This window comes from Suncus etruscus, chromosome X (assembly GCF_024139225.1).
Source record: "Suncus etruscus isolate mSunEtr1 chromosome X, mSunEtr1.pri.cur, whole genome shotgun sequence".
NCBI lineage: Eukaryota > Metazoa > Chordata > Mammalia > Eulipotyphla > Soricidae > Suncus > Suncus etruscus.
The window spans coordinates 44,552,149-44,565,357 of record NC_064868.1 but is presented as its reverse complement, the minus strand read 5'-3'; the positions used below and the strand labels follow the sequence as shown (position 1 = coordinate 44,565,357).

General features: G+C 40.1%; 1 protein-coding gene across 14 annotated transcripts in view; it reads left to right on the top strand.

The window, feature by feature from the left end:
• CASK (calcium/calmodulin dependent serine protein kinase) overlaps window positions 1-13,209 on the top strand; it is a 515,778-nt gene that overhangs the window by 491,718 nt on the left and 10,851 nt on the right. For 5 of the 14 annotated variants that reach the window (XM_049767186.1, XM_049767184.1, XM_049767185.1 and 2 more), the window contains 4 exons: window positions 3,385-3,465; window positions 3,566-3,646; window positions 7,211-7,413; window positions 8,750-8,869. In XM_049767186.1, coding sequence (XP_049623143.1) covers window positions 3,385-3,465; window positions 3,566-3,646; window positions 7,211-7,413; window positions 8,750-8,869 — 485 coding nt within the window. The remainder of the gene's footprint in view (window positions 1-3,384; window positions 3,466-3,565; window positions 3,647-7,210; window positions 7,414-8,749; window positions 8,870-13,209) is intronic. The other 9 variants (XM_049767194.1, XM_049767192.1, XM_049767190.1 and 6 more) reach the window with 3 other exon arrangements.

The following is a 13,209-nucleotide window of genomic DNA, read 5'->3' as shown; positions in this document are numbered from 1 at the left end:
TACTTAAATACCTGGAAAGCCCTATTTACTTATATGCATAGCAATACATAGATGATTTCTTCATAAGTGTGTTTTAACTATGCTTGATACTACATATTAGCACTACTGATTTTAAAAGGTTATTAATTTTTCTTAAACAGTGATTTCTAAAGACAAAAAAATAAATGGGAAAAAATGCAGAACATACACAGAATTAGAAATGGTAAATAGTACCACAAAGTACAAAGTGAAAAACAGAAATCTGTTCTACTTGCAGTCCACAAGCAAAGTTCTTATAACTTTATAACTAATCCTAAACCAAATTTCTATGCAGATGCTTGTGTATAAGACACACTGACTTTTATATAAAGGATACTGTTGAATTTTTATCAAAATGAATTCGTTTCTTAATGTGATTTATTTGCCTTGTGTTGAAAATATTGCATGATAAAATTTCTTTTGTGCATATTGTACTTTTTATTTTACTAATATATTAAAAGCCATATCTCAATGACCCCTGTACATTTTTCATGCTGTCTTCTTCCCAATGGCCTCTGTGCATGTAAGTAACCTGTTGAGTGACTATGCCTCTTTGTTTTTGATAGTTTCCTTTCATTTAAAATTTTTTAATCAGCAAATAACCTAAAATCTTTTAAAGTTCAGCCTTTTAAGTGTTTTCCTTATATCCCTTGTCATTTACCCAATATTCTTTGTTATTTTCTCTCAGTCCTGTGACCACATGATAATTTCATTTAGACCAGAATAACTTCATGTTACTCACTCATAGTGAAGACATAATTGTGTAACACAACTCTTCATTTGTTTGTACTGTTTATTGTTGCTCTCTAACTCTCATTCTTGACATGTTTTTAAAAACTGACAAACCTTGATTTAGTGAGATGAATGTTAGGGCTCTGTAGAAAGGGTGCCTATGCCATTTAGAAATATTGTACAATCATCATTTTTCTCCTTTGTGAGATGCTTGATGATTTGTTTTAGATATTAAAGTACACCAGCTGGCTGATATACCTCTTTTATAGGCAGACTTTGTCTTGATGGAAATAATACTCAAAGGACAATTGGTATTTTTTAAAAAATAAGGGAGAACAGGTAGGGTGTTTGCCTTCCTTACCTGGGTTCAATCCCTAACACCTTATATGAATCCCTTTGCCCCAGCAGGACAGATCTTTGAATGTAGAGCCAGGAGTACTGTTGTATGTGGCCCAAAACAAAAGAAAACAAAACCCAATGCTATAGTACTCATGCGTTTCTCTTTTGCAACACTGATTGCTCCATTAGCAACACAGCATACTTAGCTAGCTGTCACACAGAGAATCCCATGTTCATTGGATTTTGTATGTCTGCCATTTGAAGCACAGGAAACATTTCTTCTTTGTTTTTTTCGTTTTGTTTTTGTTTTGTTTAGTTTCGTTTCTTAGCTGTTGCCAGAAACTATGTTTTAAAGGCTTTTATTCAGCCTCTATGGAATCAAGTTATTGCAAGAAAACAAAAGCACAATTACCCATCCACTAATATGCACTAACCCTTATTCTAACACATTATGTCTGTTATTTTAATATTTGGGGTAGGATGTTTTTGTTTGTTTCTGATCTTTTGCATTCTAAGGTACCCTATTTCACATTTTATGCGTCTTTGCTCACTACTGGCAAGATCACAAATGTTAAGGACTGAGCTGAGCCCAGAGGTTCCCAAATGTACTTGACTATCCCCATCCTTTTTAGAAAAAAATTAGTCAGCAGTTCTACCCAGGAAATTGATCATATTTAAACCAAAAATTAGCACCCCTTGCTTTTACTCAAGGCTGCTGCTGCCCCTTACATCATTCCAGCAAATTCCCCCCTGAACTTTGAGAAACACTGCTAAAGCTTTTGGATATATTAGAAAGTCAAAACCGCCCCTTAATGATTAACTGAGGCTTCCTGGATTTCCTTATACCTTGGAATCCAATTTGTGCAATTTATTGCAAGAAATTACATTGTGTGTCAGGTATTTGGGTAACAGAACACAAAAAATATTATCGCAAACATAGCTGCAGGGTATTTACTTTCTTGCAAGAATTTTCGAATGTGGAGCCGGAGCAAGAGCACAGCAGTAGGGTGTTTGCTTTGTATGTGGCTGACCCAGGATGGACCTGGATTCGATCCCTCAGTGTCCATATGGTTCCCTGAGCCAGGAGCGTTTTCTGAGCGCAGAGCCAGGAGTAACTACTGCGTGTCACTGGGTGAGGCCCAACCCCCCCCAAATAAGAATTTTCAAATGTGTATGAAAATTGAACTACCTTGCACTTCAAACAGAAGTGATCATCCTCTCAGGGCAAAAAAAAATTTGTTATAGCTTTATTCAGAGGTAGGTTTCCAAATCAAGACTTTCAAACTCTTCTCAGTCTGTTATAATAAGAGAACTCCCCTTTCACAAAGGCTGCAAAGCTCAGGCTCTGCTTCATACCTCTTTCCATTGTGTCTCCTGATTTTTCTGCATATTAGCTTACAAAGTTTGGAGCCCAGGGAAGCATGTTTCTCCCTATAACTGGTACAATTGGTAGCTGGGTTATTACAAAACCAGTAAGATGTTTATTTCAAAAGCTTGGGAAAGCATAGTGACAGACCTTGACATTGAAAGACTAACATGCTACCTTCAGCAGCTCTGTTAAAAGAAAGACCCTTGGGGCTGGAGAGATACTACAGTGGGTAGGTTGCTTGCCTTGCATGCAGCTGACCTGGGTTCGATCCCCCAGCATTCCGCATGGTCCCAGAGCACAGCCAGGAGTAATTTCTGAAATTTAGGAGAAACTCCAAAGCATCACTGGGCATGTCCCCAAAGCCAAAATACAAACAAAGAAAAGCCCAAAAGATCCTGAAGTGAAAGACGAGCTGTCCTTACATCTCCCATCCATCTCTAGAAATAACCTAGCTGGCCTCTTAATGAACTTTAGTTACATCCATGCTTTATTTATGTTGATCGCTGTCTGTAGTCTTTTAGTATTGGTGATTTCTGATCATTACAACAATATTACCAGCATGTGGTTTTGAATGATTTCTCATGATTTGTTGGATACTGCACGAGGAGATCTGTAGTATCTTTTCAAGTTACATTTCAATGCATGCAACATATCTTTTGAAGCCCCTGGTTCTAAGCTCATTTTCATAAGCCTAGACAGATTTTTCTCCCCAGAGGTTATCTTAGTTTATTTTTTATATATAAAAGACTATATGACTTAAAGCACATGAACATTATCAATCATAAGTTTTATATCTCATTTTCACACATAGTTTTCATTTCTATAGCTTTAACTTTATATCACTGTAGTTGTGCCAGTATGCTACTTTGTATATATGAAGTATTCCTGCCATAAATTTACCCTTCTTATAAATCTTTGCATTTTAGTGTTTGATCAATTAGATCTTGTTACCTACGAAGAAGTCGTAAAACTGCCAGCATTCAAAAGGAAAACACTAGTTTTATTAGGTAAGTTGGATTATACAAGGTGCTTTCTTATTCACTTTTTCAGACTATTTTGTGAAGAATATTAACAATTCTCCATTTGCCTCTTTAACAAATGACACAGGTGCACATGGTGTTGGGAGAAGACACATAAAAAACACCCTCATCACTAAGCACCCAGATCGGTTTGCATACCCCATCCCACGTAAGCATTTGACTCTTATTTTGCTTAGTACTGTTAATTTGCACAGTTTTCTGATTATATAACTAATAGCTTTTTTAATAACAAAATGAAAATGAAAGCATCTAATATGAAACTAATTATTTCAACAGCGTGTCATATTACCTAGATGAATTATTTTTCATAAAATTCTATTTTAATCATTAGATCATTCTCTTTGCTAGAAAAATATCTAACTTAGTGCCTAAATTATTCTTTCAGGCTTCAATCTCAGTCAAAGTGCTATCAGTGGCTTATTATAAAACATGATATTTATCTGTAGTTATTTTGTTATATTTTGTCTTTTTAACCACACTCACCAGTACTTTAGGCTTACTACTGGTTCTGCACTCAGAGATAACTCTTTGTGGTACTATGGGATTCCAGGGATTGAGTCCAGGTTGACTATGTACAGAACAAGTGCATTAGTTCTCTAACCCTGTAGTATTTTTTATTCCTGTTATTTTCTCCTATTCTTCACTTCTTGGCCTCTTCATCTCTTCGACCTTAAAATGAAGTTATCCTATGGTTGTAGAGAGAATTTGAGATCATTGAAGACTTCATAAGTAATAAATGTTGGCCAAACTATTGCTAATTTTTTTAAATTATGACAATTATCCAAAGTTTACAAATTTGAATCCCAAGAGTTTTCAAGGACTTGGATTTTATTTGGGAAGAGCTCAAAGAGAAAGTGTTTTTAAGCAACCAGAGAACTTGTGAAGATTTCTTGTCTCCTAGCAGACTTTGTTATGCCTTCCTAAAGCTTGCCACCACTCACTTTATTGTAGTCTCTGCCCTTCCATAGAGTTCTGAGGCTTCCTAACACCATCCTTACCGCAGAACCCTGTTTAATTTGCTCACAAATAGATATTCATCACATGTAATTCATGTTGATGCCAGTAGAATTTCCTAGAGAAAAAAACACTTTAAAATATTCTTTCTCTATTGTTGTTGCTTGGGGCACACACCCAACCCTGTGCTTGGGAGTCCACCTGGTGATACATGAGCAACGTACCATGCAGTACCAGAGATCAAATCCAGGTCTCCTACATGCAAAGACAATAGTCCAGCCTTTTTGAGCTCTCTTTCCAGCCCAGAATATTCTCTAAACTGTTCTTGTATCCAAATCAGAAGTACAGTAAGGCTAGCTAGCCTTGTGGAAACCATATTGTTGCTGACCTCAGTTATGTTTACTCTAAGAAATATTGGGTCCTGAATGCTTGTAATGTGTGTTTAATGACCACGGTACCTGAAAATACTAAATAGCAACATATTAGGATATTATGTGGCTTCTTTCTTCTTATTTCTATAGCTTTTTATATGCCTGAACTAAGGATTGTATTTTAAAATATTCATGTTTTGTCTTTCTGTTTGGTTCCTTGTAGGGGGTGGGGCATTGAGTAGTGCCAGGATACTACTCCTGGCTTAGTAATTAGGGCAATATGTGGTATTAGAGATTAAACCTGTGCCTCATGCATACAAAGCCTGCACTCCAGCTGTTGAATCATCTCTCTACCCAGTCTGATTTTTGATGCCATGGTGTATTTTTCAGTCCCAAGAGTCTAGTTAGGAAGGTCATTCTCCTTGGGATTACACACAGTGAACAGTAATAGTGTAAAAATCTCCCTCTTCAAGAAAGGAAGGAAGCAAGATATGGAAAATAAACTGAACAGAAGGAAGAATAAAATTGAGCAGAAAGAAAGGGAAAGAAGAAAGAATAAGAAAGAGCATTTTAAACCAGTAAGCTTATCTTACCTAGGAAAACATTTTCTAAACTATATTTGACAGAATTCTGGTCCTGTTCATAATGTGAAGAGCTCAGACTTATTAGCCAATATGCTATGACTCACTTATGTCAGAGAAAAACTAACGTATAAAGGGGTTTATAGTAAATACTTGAGTTTTGGACAAATGTTGTGTGTCATAGCTACTCTGCTCATTTTTATAGCATGAAAACAGATATAGTCAATATATAAACAAATGAGTATGGCTGGGCTCTAAAAAGTGTATTAGCAAAAAAAAATGAAGAGTAAGCAATATTTGAAATATTGGCCAAAGTTTACCATCTCCTGGTTTAAATTTTCCCTAACTATCATGAGCATGTTTCACTTAGCATAAGTGAAACTTTCCCTATCATAAGCATGTTTCATGTTTTCCCATGTGCTGAGTCTTTTGCTCTAGTCTATCATTCTCCATTTGCATGATGATGTAGACTAGCACTGACCAATAGAGCTCCTATAGTGACAGGATTGAAGAGCTACACTATCCACTAGACTTGTTAGCCTTATGTGGCTCTTGGAACCCTGGAAATGTGACTAATAAGACAGAGAAACTGAAATTTTAATTTTATTTAATATGAATTTATTTAAATTAAATAGACATAAGTGATGATACTTTTTTCATTCTTTCTTCTTAAAACAAAACTGTGTGGTGGGGTCAAAGTGACAGTACAGTGGGTAGGGTGTTTGCCTTGCACATGGCCAACCCAGGTTCAATCCTTGGCATCCCACACAGTACCCCAAGCACCACCAGGAGTAAGTCCTGATCATAGGAGCCAGGAATAACCCTGAGTAGCATCAGGCATGGCAAAAATAGCTGTAAAGGACCAGAAAGATATTATAGGGATTAAAGTACTTGCCTTGCATCTTGGTTTGATCACTGTCACTACATAGAGTCACCGCCAAAGTCAAGGCTAACATAGCCCAAATATAGCCAGATGTGTCCAGACCTCTTGTTCCTAAAGAAAATCCTAGTTAAGATAAAATATGCAGTGAGTTATGTTACTCACTCATGCAGTGTCCTATACATGAATGGGTGAAATTCATTTCATGGAAACAGTAAAAAGTCATCTAATCAGACTAATATGGCTTTAGTAGTCTCATAAATATATAAATAATAGTAACCTTATATAATAGAGTTGGAAGCAGGATACAAGCTATAAACTATAGAATGCATAGTTTTGGGAATTGGGAAGATGGTTTATAGGGCAGGATCATATGCTTTGCATGTGGGAATCCCAGTTTACCTCATGATCCATCAGCACCACTAGGAGTGACTCCTGAGTACCACGCTCTGACAGGAATAGCCTCTGAGCACCCCTAGGCCTGACACCAAAACAAACAAACAACCCCACAACTTTTAAGAAGCACTTAAACTTGGGTAAATCTATTGAGAGTCTAAGGCAGGGGATTTTCAAATTTTTTAAATAGGGGGCCAGTTCACTGTTCACTGTTGGAGGGCCAGACTATAGTTTAAAAAACTATGAACAATAGTGGCCTGCTATAAGGACCACTGCCCATGACTGAGAGGTGGATTCAAGAGACAGAGAGAAGGAAGGGAGTCGGAGAGTGTGGGGATATCCCACACATGTGCACTGTGGGACCAGGATGAGTCTAGTCAGCTGCTAAGCAGGTTAGGAGGCAAAAATACCTGGTGGGCCATATAAGTCTCTTACACAGGCCATTTGTGGCCCACAGCTGTAGTTTGAAGACCCCTGGTAAGGTTCTAAGTTCAGTCTTTGAAAACCTCTTCTGCTATGTGATGTTATAGATACAACCAGACCTCCAAAGAAAGATGAAGAAAATGGAAAGAATTATTACTTTGTATCTCATGACCAAATGATGCAAGACATCTCTAATAATGAGTACTTGGAGTATGGTAGCCATGAAGACGCAATGTATGGGACAAAACTGGAGACCATCCGGAAGATTCATGAGCAGGGGCTCATCGCAATTCTGGATGTGGAGCCTCAGGTAAAGCCCAGCCACCACCACACCCTATTCTGCCTGCATGCCAAACTCAGGCTCTAAACTCAAAAATGGCATCCAGAACATCGGGGGGTGTGGTGGGGTAGAAGGAAGTGTCATATAATAATTTAGTCAACTACAGGTATAACAGTAGTGAAGGAGTCCTGAGCTGGAAAGAACTAGAAATCAGACTGACTAATGGACCTACTCATTGCAGTGCACCCACAGTGCAGTTGAGCAGAGATTTATTTTCTCCAAAGATTTCTTTTTCTCCAAAGCATAGTTCCATTCCTAGATGGGTCAGCACCTGCCAGAAATCCTGCCATAGCCTGATGCCACTTTGGCACTCAGTTACAACAGCTCACACTGGACCCTCAGAGAGCCTGCCAACAGCTTAAGTGAATCACCAAGAAATCCTAATCCTGGGTTGTGGGTGTGAGACAACGCTAGATTTGTGCATAAGCATAACTGGGCCCAGGCTATCAGAGGGAGAAAGTGGTACGGACCAGTTTAAGTTTCAGCCTCTACTAGTCTCCACTGAGGCTGCTGACTACCCCAGAGCCAAAACTAGATTAATTTTGGAGCATGTGGGGAAACCTCAGAGACTTCTGCAGAGGCTTCTGCAAAGGTGACTAGATGATTTATTTACAAGTACGTCAGTCTTATGCTAGCAATGTTTCCCTTGAAAAAAAGAGAGCTGAAGGCCTTACACTTAAAATGCTGACTAGTACTTTTTGAATCTCTGAGGATATGCCAGGCAGGCATGGTGCCTGCTAGCCCCAGAAGAGAAGTTGGGAATTGCAGCTGTCTGGGCAGGTGACAGCAAAAGTTCCTGGGTGTCTTGGCCACAGATTTCAAGGTACCCTTGCTGAAATGCTCAGCAAACCCAACTCAGGCAGGTTACACTTCATCAGGTGTCTTCCTAGGCTATCTCAGGCAGGAGAGGATCCTGTTCAGGGGCCACCATGTAAGACTTGGTCTCCTAGCTATGCCCAAAGGGAGGATAAGACTGTGTGGCCAGAGTCTTTGTGACCTGAGACCTGACTGTTTACTGAGACCTGACTGTTTAGTGATGAGATCCTGACGGCAGAGCCATTGGGTTTATCCTTTTGTCTCACAATGCTTAATGGGATCCTTAAACTTGGCATTTGAGGTGGCCCCCTGATTTTCTACACTCCCTCATCCCCTGTGAAAATCTGGAGATGGGAGCTGGGGAGGACAGCAGTTGCAGGGAGAAGGCCCTGCAGTTGACTTAGCCAGTGTACATTGGCCCTATAGAGAACTAACTATGTGATGTGTAACACGGATTGCTTTTGTTTAACTACTAATCCCTCCTCACTAGGGATTGGAAAAATCTTCTGGCCAGGGGTGGCTAGAGGCAAAGTCTCAATCCTGGTCCTGGTCTTCGACATCCTCTCCTTGGGTTCCACACTGGTCTTCACCTGAACGTCGTTTTCTGCTGGTAGTAATGTCTCTAGTATGCTGGCTTCAGGGCTCCCCAGACCCCCCTCTGCATTCCCTTGGGCCACTCGGGAGGGCTTTCTGCCTTCCCTGCTGCTGCCACCGCTGCCACCACCCACACCATCGCTGTCGCTGCCGCCACCTCCCTTCCTAGCACCTAGCTCTCCCTGTGGCCTTACCCTCACCTGGTCATGCATTGCTCTGCACCGCTGAGTGGGAGCCCTTCTCTTAGCCCTCTCAGGGCCTCCACAGCAGCTCCCTATGATCTGTGGCGCTGGGCACCAGAGTCCCACTTCCGGCTGGGCACCTCCCTTGCTCCCTTCCCTGCTGGATGAGCTCACTGCATTCTTCTCTCCTGCTTCCTGTGTCCCACCTCTCAGAACTGGGATCACTCAAGATCATTCCAGCCCTGAGATCAGGCCACCAGGGTTCTACTCTCTGGATCTGAGTTTCTTTGGACCTGTGGCAGGAGGTGAAAACGACCCAGACCCAGCTCTTCTTATGACCACAAGGGTCTCAGGCTCTGCTGCTGGGCCACAGGTGCCCAGGACAGACTATCCAACCAATAGATGTTCACGTGTCTTTGTGGGAGCTGCACTCACGAGTCTTTGCCCTTCGGCTTATCTTCCTTCTCTCCTTGGGCTTGGGCCAGGTCTGCATTCTGCCTTCAGAAGGCCCAGGGCCCTTATCAGTTTCCTCCATTTCTCCCCCACTTGACCCACCCAGCCAGTTAGACTGTCCCCTTCTACTTGATCTCCTGGAGTGCTTGATTCTTCCAGTTTGTGTTGGCCACCATCTTGTGCTAAGTATTGTGTCAGGAGATAATACAACTAAGAAGGTGAGCCAGTAAGGGTTCACATATATTTCTCAGGGCACATCCAATACAAACAAATCTCTAAAATCTGACCTATGACCACTGACCTATGGCTTTAAAAATATCCTGGGGTGGTGAGAAAACAAACTTTACTTCTACCATGGCTCATAGCACTTCCACTGCATGTGGATTGATTTAACAATCATCCTGTCACTAGTGTTCAGTTAATTCAGTTACATGTGATACTTTTGCCATCCAAATTGACTGTAGCCTGTAAAGCCAAAGGCTACGAATAATAATAGTACTCTTATTAATACTGTATTACTAATTACATCAAGTAATAGTAGTATACATGTAATATTATATTCTATAATAAGACTTTGTGGTGGAAGTGTTTAATCTTAGAGGACCATGGCCAAGATATTCATCTACCTGATCTCTTTTAAAGTCATAAAACATTAAATTCATCTATTACTATATTTTGCCAACCACCGGAACTCATCATCTAATCCTTTCCCACATTAGAACTTCTAACCCTCAACTTAGAAATGACAGGATCTACTTTTACAAGTGAAGAAGTTGGGCTTCATGAGATTGTGACTTGACCAGGGCTTTTATAGCCAATCCAAAGCAAAGTCTAAAAGCCAGAATGATAGTGCAGTGGCCTTGTATATGGACATGGACAACTCAGATTTGATCCCTGGCATCCCATATGGTCTCCTGAGTACTTCCCGGAGTAATTCCTTAGCATAGAGCCAGGAATTATAATTATAAACCCCTGAACACTACCAGGTGTGGCAAAAAAAGTGAAGTCTGAATTCAAACAGTGTTGGTGTGAATCTTTTTGTTTTGTTTTGAATTTTATTTCTTCGCATTAAGTCCCAGTCTCCTTCCATTGCACCATCCCAGAAGAGTTGACTCTGGGAATCCTGCCACTGGTTCATCCTGTATATAGTAATGCAGTCCAAATCTTTGGAATTGCCTTCTTATTCCGGAATCAATCAGAGGGAGCCAAACATGAGAAGAGAAGTGATAGAACTTCTTTTTCATTGAAATAAAGCCAGTGCTTTAAAAAATAATAATCTGTCCGTAGAACTGAACCTGCAATAGTTCTAGTGCGTAATCAAAAATTACAGTGGTGGTTGTTCTAGAATAGATGTTAATTTTATGCGGCTTTATCCATTTGCTCCATTAAAAACTTAATGATGATCACTTATTTAGGGTTTGCTTTTCCCATAGAGGGAGATAAAAATGTAGTCTTACTAGGATTCTGTGTTCTGAAGCAGGAGCTAGGTTCTGAACTGAAAGGCTGTTTATAAAAAGCAGTTGTCCTCCTAAGATTGTCTCTACAGTCCCTGTTGTCTTCCTTAACCCTTAGATTTTTATATGTAGTGGCTCAGATGTTGCCCTTGTCTTTTCTAATCTGAAAACCATAAGTGCTTAATGCCTTGAGAATAGTCTCAAGATGAGAGATGAACCATAAATCCATTTCTCTCCACAAAGGAATATTAAAAGTTAACTTTAAATGTTTCATTAATGATACTTTGCTGTTTTGAATCCAGTTTTTTTTTTTTCAGAAGAGTTGTCCAGCCATGCCAGGCAGGGTTCAGATCTTAATCTTGGCTCTGTGTTCAGGATCACTCCTTACAGTGCTCAGGGGGGGTCCTACGATGATAGGGATTGAACTGGGATTCATTACATGCAAGGAAAGTGCCTTAACCCCTGTACTTTTTCCTACAGCCCCTGAATTTAACCAATATTTTAGTTTTCTTTTGAGATAGTCTTCTCTAATATTTGCCTATAAATCTTCACAAATCTGTATCTCATCTTAAGTGAAAAAGGAAGATGGTTCAGAAATCACCTTGCACACAGCTAACTAGGGTACAATCCCTCACCACATGTGGTCCCCTGAGCACTATAAGGAGTAATTCTTGAGTGCAGAGACAGGAGTAGCCCCTGAGCATCACCAGGTGTGACCAAAAAAAACCCCTATTAACAGGTTGATGGAGAATTCTTGTGAAGCAATTTCATTTCATGTCCCTGAAATAACCCTGAGCAATAGGGAAGCTAACCCCACATCAAAAAATGATACTCATTTGATACCCATTGCTAGAGCAAAGTATGAGGGATGAGACCTTTAAGAACCACTAGGGAAATGTTTGGTGCCTCTGTACAAGCTCTGAGCATGATTAAACAAGATGTTTGCCAGGATTTGGTGCATCTTATAACTTTTGAAAATTTAATAATGCCAGATAGAAATGGAAAATCATAAGCCTTGAAAAAGTGGTGGAAGCAAATATGCTAACTACAGAGGCTGCCATAGTGACTAGAAAAACATTCAATTTGGCTCAGAAATTCCTGGCAAGCAGAACAGAAAGAATGTTTTGGATCACACAATTCTGACCTAATAGAAATAAGCCAGAAAGGCCAGCGGCGTTTGCCTTGCAAGCAGCCGATCCAGGACCAAAGGTTCAAATCTCGGTGTCCCATATGGTCCCCCATGCCTGCCAAGAGCTATTTCTGAACAGACAGCCAGGAGTAACCCCTGAGCACCACCAGGTGTGGCCCAAAAATCAAAAAAAAGAGTGAAAGGCCCTAGCCTCATGTCTAGATGCTAAAGGCCTTGGATAGTAGAATGAGTGCCATCTTTATTGGCAGCTTCCATGTCTTTACGAATAAAGAACTAAGGGTGTGTGTACAGTAAGGGAACAGGTTATCTGTAGAGGGCTGATATTTTCTAATGAGTGTGGTTTTTTGGTGTTATCAATTCAAATACCAGGCTAGAATTTCAAATAGTCCAAGAATTGAGTGGCTTATCAGACTTCAGTCACTGAGCGGAGAAAAGACCATTTCATGCCTGGGGTGTCATTCTCCCCTTCATCTGTGGGCTCCATCCAGCATTGTGTGGCCTTCCATCTGACACCTGGAATATCTTTAGTGATGGAAGTGGTGATAGGAATGGGGCATTTGGGTTTTTTCCTCATCAGTCACTCAGCATCTGGCTGTGGGTGGATGTTGGGGTAATGAGAAAGTCATATGTCTCTACTGACTCTTTCATTATCTGATGTACAAACACAGGAAAGACAGAGGAGAAAGGCCCAAGATAATATTGACAAAAAGGACATTTCTAAGTGAAGATCCTGACAGAAAAGAAAGGTCCAAGATAATATTAACCAAAAGGGTACTTCTAAGTTAAGATCCTTGTTAAGTTCAATTGAGTTATATCTGGAATTTTCCAAGATGTTTCTTCCTTGCTTAAATCTTCAGTCACAAGAGGATTGGCAAAGAAAATTGCCAATTAACCTATTTCTAAGATGATACCCCAGGAACTTAAAGCACTCTCTCACCAGGGGAAAGCTGAGCCCATAACCTTAACAAGGAAAGCATTTTGTTGGGAGCAGCAAAGCCAAGAAGCTCCTTTACCTTACAAGGATACACTGGAAAGAACATTCAGAAACATATCCCAAGAAAAAAATGAACCTTGAAAGCAAACAAGAAACTTATAACTTTCATCCAGTTTGCCTCTT